At 46.0% G+C, this 9381-nt stretch overlaps 1 protein-coding gene across 1 annotated transcript in view; it reads left to right on the forward strand.

Annotated features, from left to right (window-relative positions):
* SCARB2 (scavenger receptor class B member 2) overlaps positions 1-9381 on the forward strand; it is an 87929-nt gene that overhangs the window by 56173 nt on the left and 22375 nt on the right. The window contains exons 3-4 of the mRNA XM_004703211.2: positions 2009-2156; positions 5113-5301. Coding sequence (XP_004703268.1) covers positions 2009-2156; positions 5113-5301 — 337 coding nt within the window. The remainder of the gene's footprint in view (positions 1-2008; positions 2157-5112; positions 5302-9381) is intronic.

Raw genomic sequence — 9381 nt, forward strand, 5'->3', positions numbered from 1 at the left:
ACCGCAAATGAGGTTCCTGTTTATCAGTTAGTTCACAAATTATTCAGTGACATTGGCTACATTAAAGAAAAGAACAAAACAGTACATCAACATTCTTCTCATTAATCCCATTCAACTGAATTGAAAGCAGAAACTAAACTTGCATACCCATGTTCATTCACAAAAACCGAACAACAGAAAGAGCCCAACTGTCCATCAGCAGGGCGATGAATGAGCCCGCTGTGGTGTATACAGGCAGTGGAATATTATTCAGTCAGAAAAGAATGAAGTCCTGATATGTGATCTTTTATGGATGACCCTTAAAAACATGATGCTCATTGAAATAAGGCAGGCACAAAAGGACAAGCAATCCCACGTACTTGAACTAGCTAACAGTATATGGTGTTGTTCGTTGTCATTGTGCCTATATTTTGACTCATGCCTTCAAACTCCAAAGTATGTAATTGTTTTAATGGTACTCAGACATTTTACGTACTCCTCCCCGCTGACTTAGAAGACCATGTCCTTTTGTTCTTTCCCATAATTATGTAGAGTTTGTTGTTGTGGGAAGCATGTGCACATGCTGTTGGTGCTTCAACCATGTGTACAAATGAAGAAGTGGCACGGGGGCCACGTCTGACCTCTGGCTTCCACAGACAGAAGGAGACTCCAATTCTACGCTGCCACAAGGCATAGGTCAGACCCGCCTCCACCCTTCTCTTTTGTAAAAGAAAATCATTTTATTGGGATCTCTGACCGATTTTATCACAGCCCATAATGCAATTAGACCAAGCATAATTGTACAATTGCTGCCACCATCCTTTTCAAAACATTTTCTTTCTTCTTGAACTCTTTGAAATCACCTCTCCTATATCCCCTCCCCCCTCCCCCCACCCAGCCCTTATTATGATATTATTCTTTACCCTATTCCCTCCCACGACACTCTGATCATGGCCTATTTTTCCACCTTCCTGCTTCTAAGATTGTTGACTTATGCTCAGAAGCATGTCAAAATGGACCAATCCCCAAGTTAGACTCCTCTATACCCTATTGACATCCCCCTCCCTCCCAGCCCGTCACTGGGTGGAAGTTACAATCTGTAGATGGGAGAAACATAGGAAGCAAGGCACTTCCCTGCAGCAGCGTGGAACTTTCCAGGGCTTTCCATGCTGTGTGACCTTTTAGTGGTGTGTGTCTGCCGAGTGCCTCTGGGTGGCTTCGAGCTGCTGACCTTTTGCTAGTAGATGAGCGCTTAACTGTTTGCACCGCCCAGGGGCTCCCAAATAGGCATAGTGACAGGCAATAGATAAGTGCTAATTATGGGCCCTGTGGGAGGGCAAGATGGGGCTTTAATACTTAATGGATATAGAATCTCTGTTTGGGATGATGACAAAGTGCTAGAATTGAATAGTATAATGTTATGAATATAATTAATGCCAATGAATTATACACTTAAAAAGTTGGAATTTGATGGAAAATTGAGTTTTATATTTTTACCACACAGTCAAAAAATAAAATGAAAGACAAGGAGAAAAGGAATGAACTCTACAAATTGGCCATATCTTGCATTTCTATAATGAATTTTCCAAAGAATTCAAGTGGGGGATAAAAGGAGATATTGATAAGCAAACTGAAATCCAAACAAAATCTATAATCTGAGCTGAAACAGAGAGAAATATCTTAGCGCCAAACATAACCCAGGAGCGAACTCACTAATGTGTGCTTCCTTGCTCACGACAGCCCTCGTGGGAGGCGCTTCCTGAATCCTACAGAGAAGGCAGGCAGGCAGCAGTTTGTAATGAGGCTCTCTCTTCGGCCTGACTGCCTTCCCACCCAGTGTCTGTTTTAAGGGCCAGTGTCTGCAGTCTGGCTAGCTAACCACTATGCTGGCAGTGCTGTACTACAATGACTTGAGAGCGGACGGTTATCCTGGGGAGGTTGTTTTACAGGAGCAGTACTGCTAAAGAAAGGACGTCTTGCTTCTCACGATGGAACCTATTTTCAAACAAAGCCTTTCCCTTTCTTTTAGGGAGCTCAGAGACAAAGCAAATATACAGTTTGGGGACAACGGAACAACCATCTCTGCTGTTAGCAACAAGGCCTATGTTTTTGAACGAGAGCTCTCCATCGGAGACCCCAAGGCTGATTTGATTCGGACGTTAAATATCCCTGTCGTGGTAAGTCGGCATTTTAGTATCACTGTGGTAGGTTTTAGGGAAAGCTGAGTTAATCATGGTTTTCCACTTAGGAGTTAGTTATATTCAAATATGCACATGTATGTACACATAAGAAAAACCACGTTCCCTTTCTCTCTTTCTAGACTCGTGGCTCCCTGAGCTCTAACCACCAAGGTCCTGTCCAAAGTGAAGGATGCAAATGTCAGATGTGTGTGTTCATTCTCTTGCTGGGTATTGGCGAGCAGCAACTGTGCCAGTCAATAGGGCCCTAGGGTTTCCTAGCTGTGGTGGCACAGCTGCTTTGGTGCTCAGCTCCTAGCCCCAAAGGCACTGGTTCCCACTTACCCCAGGGCATCTCAGAAGGCAGGCATGGTGGTGATGTGCTTCTGGACGAGCAGCTCGACTCTCCACCCACCGGGCCTGCCATTGGGTCCATGAGTTGGAATTGACTTGCCAGCAACTAATAACCACAACAACGTAATCCTTTAAAAATACTTATGTGGTCTAGAAACTCTAGAAATGTAATTTTCGTGTTACACCCTAGTGCAGATTTTTATCTTGGATTATGAAATGTCAAATATTTTGATTTTGTTGTTGTTGTTGTTCCATTTCCAAAGACTGACCCTTTCCAGAGACTGGCCTGTGGACTACAGCCTACTGTGACTTAATTGGGCTCTGTTTAGAATGACCAATCATCTACTAATATCATCTACACTGTGCACCTGAGCTACATTCATCTCAGCCAGCCCTCTCAGAGATTCCCACCCCAATTCTTAAGTGACTTGCGAGAATCTAAAAGTGACTCCTACATTGCAGTTCCGAGTGGACATTTCAGTCCATCTCTGTCAGGGGAGCCAGCCCCTAGCAAATCATCACAGGCCCAGCAGCGCAATCGTACAGCGATAATATGTAAAGATGATAGTAAAGTCATAGAGAATGAGAGATAGGAGAGAGAGTGAAGTAATGGAGTCAGACACATTTCATGGAAGCATGCTCACCTCAGCCCTGCCTGGGGGTCCACGGGAGAATCCGGAAGGTGGGAATGGCAGGCAGACAGGAAAGAGAGGACAGGGAGAGAAGGGACAGGGGAGAGGGTGCCTGGGGGAGAGAGGACCAGGGGAGAGAGAGAGATTTATTACTAACCAAGGCTTATATAACTTTTAGGGGCGTGCAAGCCTCCTGATCACAGGTAAAGACATAGGTCACAGGAAGGGGTTGTGCTATAGGCAATACAGTAATGAGAGGGGAATGAGCTAGGGGTATACACGCAATAGGAAGGGGAGGGATTGAGGGTACACATGTGACAAGATTCCTGGATCTAGATTCAGGATGGCAGCCTAATTTTGGATGTCACTGAGCAGGTTTTAACACTTCTCTGGCTCTCTATGGAAACAATTACTAACCTTATCAATAGGGTGTGAGCTCCGCCTACATTGGACCAGTCTGATGGCTGAATGCCTACAGGGAGAATATCTCTAAGCATCTGACCTCCCACTATGTGCTGGCAAACAGCCTCTAGGGTTTGGCATATCTTTGGGGAAGACAAAGCTGGGGAAAAGTCTTTTTATATCCCACACATCTTTAAAGGCAAAAGCTCATTTATCACTTGTCTAGAACTTAAGCAGGTGTGAACAGAAGCAGAAAGCAAGATTAACATTATTATTCTTTAGAGTTAGTGAGCGTTACAGGGTATAGCATTGATTATAACATCTGGTTAATAAAATAGGAATAGTAATATCCTGGTTACAACATCAAAAGAAACTATTATTAATTACAATGATCTGATCTTGAGAACATAAGAGTACATTCTAAAATCAATCACTCGTGGGGCTTGCCGAGACGGGAGTGGGAAGGAGGCAGGTCATTCAGCAGTCAACAGATGGCTAGTGCTAGTCTGCCTCACAACCGTATAGGACAGGATAGAACTGCCACTGTGCGTCTCTGAGACTGTAACTCTTTATGGGAGTAGAAATCCAGAGGAGCGGCTGGTGATTTTGAACTTCGGATTTTGAGGATCACAGTCCCAAAGCTTAACTACTACACCATCGTGAGTCAGTATGGACTTCATGGCAGTGAGCCCTGCTCAGGAGGAACATGGCGCCTCCTTGTGGCCAAAGAAGTCAATGTAGTCACGAGTGTTGCCCCCATTATATGGTAGCCTAAGGGGAGCTCTCATGGGTTGCTGAAGCCTTGGAGTCAGTAGTTGGCGCCCACCAGCCACTCGGAGGGAGAAAGCTGATGCTGTCTGCTCCTGTAAAGAGTCCAAGTTTCAGAAGCCCTGGGGAGCACTTCTGCTTTGCTCTAGAGCAGTGGTTCTCAACCTTCCTCATGCCGCCACCCTTTCATACAGGTCCTCATGTTGTGGTGACCCCCCAACCATAAAATTATTTTCATTGCTACTTCTTAACTGTAATTTTGCTACTGTTATGAATTAGGCTACCCCCTGTGAAAGGATCGTTGACCCCCAGGTTGAGACTCGCTGCTCTAGAGGTCACTGTAGCTATGAGTTGATAGACATGTGACTCGGCAGCAGTGGGTTTATAATATATGAGCTCCTTAGGTGCCATGAACACTTAACTACCAGCCCATAGTTTGGCAGCTCAAAGCCCACCCAGAGTGGCCTGGGAAGACAGGCCTATCTGCTTCTGAAAGCTCACAGCCCTGAAAACTCTATACAGCAGTTCCTCTCTGCACACAGGGCACCTCCACAAGTCAACAGCAACTACGCAGCAGCATCACTCGGAGCTTGTGATAGCAGGTGCCAAGGTTGCCCTAAGCTGAGAACAGACAGCAGGAGGTCTTCCTTTCCCCCAGGCTGTGCCAACAGAAAGAAGCTTGCTAGCTCGTTTTCCACCTTGAATCTCAGCACTTCAGGTTGCCGGCCCCCAATGCTGCCAAGTAGACGCGAGTGGGGGGCGTTGGGGGAGACCCTGTTGAGTTCTCCTTTGTTCCTCAGACGGCCATGGAATGGGCCCAGAACCGCTTCCTCCGGGGGATCATCGAGGCCATGATGAAGGCCTATGAGCAGAAGATGTTTGTGACGCACACCGTCCATGACTTGCTCTGGGGCTACAAAGATGAGCTCTTGTCCCTCATCAGCGTGTTCAAGCCTGACATCTCTCCGTACTTCGGGCTGTTCTACGGGGTAAGTGGCTATACTGTACTCTTCTCTGAGCCATTTTTGTTCCCTGCAGATTCAGTACCCTGGGCCAGATTTCATCTTAACTTCGGATTTCTTTTAGAAGAAGGACAAAGTTGCCCCGCGTTCTGCATGCCTTATAGAAGACATGAGAAACAAACCAACCAACACACAAACCTAGAGTAAAATGGATAGTTGGGAGGTTGGTAAAAGGCAGACTTAACCTCAAGAAACAAAATGTACAGTTGAGGTTGGAATCTGGGACTGTGATGTTCTTTCACCTTAATTCGTCATTGTTTACTGGTGATGCAGGATTTTTACCTTTGTTATATAACCTGAGCACTTCGCTTCCTGTGTCGCAGATGGCGGTAAAATTGCCCCCTTGCCTTCTCGCTTACCAGTTAGTCAAGCAAAGCCATAAATAGGGTTTGGAAACATTGTTGAGGTAAGCGGCCCTGGGTGCTAACTGAAAAGCGGAAGACCTGCCAAAGGTCTCCGCCGTGAAAACACTGAGCCGTTCTACTCTGGCTTGGTCCCGGTAGTGCCAGTCAGGATTTCCTAAACAGCAAAAGTGTTTTGCTTGTTTTTAACGTGACAGGTGGGAGTCCTGGCCCCATGCCTTCCCTCAGGGGACACAGGCCAGGGAGATGTTCTCTAGAAGGCCCTGCATCCTAAGAACAGTTTCCACAGGGCCAGGGGAAGCACTGACTTCGCACGAAGCGGTGACCAGTCCTCCCTTCTAGGAACAATTTCAGAAGAGCCTCCTGCAGAGAGGCAAAGCACTGCCTGTCCTGGGCCAGCCTCACAATCGGCGTTGTGTTTGAGCCCTTGCTACAGCCACTGTGTCATTCCCTCTCCGGGGAATGATCACCAAGCCTGGTGTCCTTGTGCAGGGATTAGTCTCCCCTGATAACCTGTCCAAGGTATGTGTGCTGAAGTCTCACCGTCCTCGCTTCTCAGAAGCCTTGTGGCTGTATTTCTCCCGAGATAGATTTGTTTGCTTTTCTGGTGGTCCGCAGTGCTTCTAACATTCTCCACCGGCACCGGCATTCAAATGAATCCATCCTCTGCCGAGTGTGGAAATGAATATAAGGGGATGGCAGTATGCAGAGAACTGGCATAGAGCTCCTTACCACCAAACGAGACCTGGTTACCTGGCAGATCCTCTTATCGCCGTGCTGCAGTGCCAGCCCGCTCCCTTACACTCACTGGTGACTGTTGTTCTTGTTCACTGCTTGGAGTTGGCTAACTCGTGGCGACCTTCTGGATCCCAGCATGTAATGTGGCCTGTTTGGACTTGCAGCAGCTTCCTTGCTACCAGCTTGTTTGTGGCCATGAGACTAAGCCAATCATCTCATTGAAGGTTTCCTTCCTGTATGTTGGTCTCTGTACTTTACCGACCAGGATGTCCTTTGTCCTGATAGCTCTTCCCTGATGATGTGTTCCCAGTAAACAAGACAAAGGTTACGCAGGAGTATTCTGCGCGTATTCCCTTTAAGACTCATTCGGTGGTTGTTCTGGCAACCGACAGTATGGTCAATATTCTGGGCCAACACCCCAGTTCAGCTGCTTCTTCTTTGTCCCTTTTTATTGTCCACCTGTCATGGGCAGATGAGCCAATGGAAAAGACCAAGGCTTGGGTGCAGTGAACCTTACCCATCAAAATGCCATCTCTGTGTTTAGGGCACCTCTGTTTTCCTTGGCATAAGAGAATTGTGGTGCCTCCTACCTAGGATGGTGAGATAGTTTATTGTGCCAGCCTGACTGATAAACACAAGTGGGATTAACTGAAGGGCAGAGAGATAAATGGCTTGGTGAGCTTTGCCTTTCTTGTCTCTCGCTCTGTGATCATCGGACCAGTGTGCGGCTGCCTTGCTTGTTCTGTGCCTCAATTTAAAGGCTACACTAACTGTGGGACGCCTAGCCTGTGGACTGTGTTGCTGTGAGTTGAGGTCCCTTTAGGACTTCTCTGGAGCCGGGGGCTAGCGGTTGGTGACCTGCCTTGTGATTGGCTGCTGTGCTGACATAGCTTAGCTCTCTCTACAAATAGAGGAAGATCTGCCATCAGACTAGACTAGAAGGACTGCTAGTCTCTCAACTTTCTCTCACGGACGTGAGTTGCCCTGAGCCATTTGTAGTGCTTTCTTATTTAACTGTTTATTTCTTGTATTATATATTTATCTGTATATGATTTAACAGTTCATTTCTCATTATATATCTACTTATATTTATAAATAAATATATTAAATTATCAGCAATTTGGTTTTATCTCTCTAGAGAACCCTGTCTAACACATTTTGGTACCAGGAGTGCTTCTATAGAAATAAAATCATAAATATGGGCTTCTTAAATTGGCTTTCCAGTATGATTAGTCTCTAGAGAACCCTGTCTAACACAGATGGATTCGTACCAACAAAACTCACCACCATCCAGTCAATTCCAACTGATAATGACCTTTTGGGACAGATGGAACTGCCCCCTGTTGATTCCTGAGGCCGTGAAGCGTGACAGGAGCAGAAGGACGCAGCTTCCTCCTGTGGAGCAGCTCCTGGAGCAGGACTACTCGCACTGCAGTTAGTGGCGCAGCATGGCACCCACTGGGCCTCCGGGACTCCTCCGGGTGTGGGTTCTGAGATGTATTAAATGATCATTGGGAGGTACCCCCGAGAGCCAGCCAGTCCGGTCCTAGGAATGCTGTGCACTTGTATTCTCAGTTGTATTCTCAGTGTTTATATGAGAGAACATTCTCAGCCTCCAACGGTGACAGGTTCTTAGTGTCCACGCTCGCAGACGCCACCGCGGCCACAGAGCACCCATTTATCCTGCTTCCCCTCAAACAACAAACGCTCTCACGACAGACAAGGAGCCATTCAGACTCAGAAGCTGACGCGTGTGCAGATGACAGCTGGCGAGAAACCCTTTGGGTTCCTCTGAAATGTTTATTTAAATGTTTAGCTACTTAGTGTTGCCCACATCTGATTTAAGTGGAGGACTTCAAGAAACAATATAAATAGATTTTAAAATTTTGTGGTTTAGCATTTTTTCCCATGGGGTATTTGAATTTGTTGACATGTCTGTGTTACCACTCTTAAGTAGGAGTATTTTCTCCTACTTAAAGTCACATAGCATTTCATATGTGGAATAGGACATGGCTATTCTATATGTAGACTGTTAACATATGACATAGTAGTGGGTGAGTGTTGAGCTGTTAACCTCAAGGTTGGCAGTTCAAACCCACCGGCCACTCCTTGGGAGAGAGATGAGGCTGTCTGCTCTAAGTCTAGCTCTACTGAGAACTGTCCAACATCATGGCAGCCTGCAAGGCTTCACTGAGGTTCACTGGCTGAGAGTCAAACCCAGGCTTTGCATGTGGAAGGTGAGAATTCTACCACTGAACCACCATGAGCCCCTATAGATTCTTCAAATGAAGATATGACTCACACACTATAAAATTCACTGTTTTAAAGTGTGCGGGTTCAGGGTCCTGTAGTGTTTTCGTAAGGTTGTGCAGCCATCAACACAGTCTTAATCTCAGGGCATTTTATGACCCACCAAAGAGACCAGCATCAATTAAGCAGTTCCTGCCCCCACCTCTCCCAATCCCCCCAGCCCCTGGCAACCATCCGTCTCTCTGTCTGTGACTTTTCTTATGCTGGGCATTTTAAGTAACTGGAATCCCCAGCATGCGGTTTTTGTGTATTAGCATGTTCTCAAGGTTCATCCAAGTCGTACCATGTGTCTGCACTTCATTTGGGTCATCAATTGATATTTCAGGATATACACTCTGTCTACCCATTCATCAGTGTATGGACATTTGAGTTGTTTCTACCTTTTTGTAATTACAAATAATGCTTCTGTGAACATGCACGTATACATTTTAATTTGTCTTGGGTATATACTGAGGAGTGGAATAACTAGTATATGCATCTGGTCATTCTTCTTTTAGTCGTTTTTTTTTCTCTTTGAGGACCTGCCAAAATGTTTTCCCAAGTGTTGATCATATTTTATGCTCCCACAAATCGTGTATGATGGTTCTTATTTCCCCATATTTTCAACAAAGCTTGTTCTGGTCTTCTTTTTTTTTTT

Source organism: Echinops telfairi, unplaced genomic scaffold (assembly GCF_000313985.2).
Source record: "Echinops telfairi isolate 266 unplaced genomic scaffold, ASM31398v2 ScPeMD7_7468;HRSCAF=8506_0, whole genome shotgun sequence".
In the NCBI taxonomy this organism is placed as follows: Eukaryota; Metazoa; Chordata; class Mammalia; order Afrosoricida; family Tenrecidae; genus Echinops; species Echinops telfairi.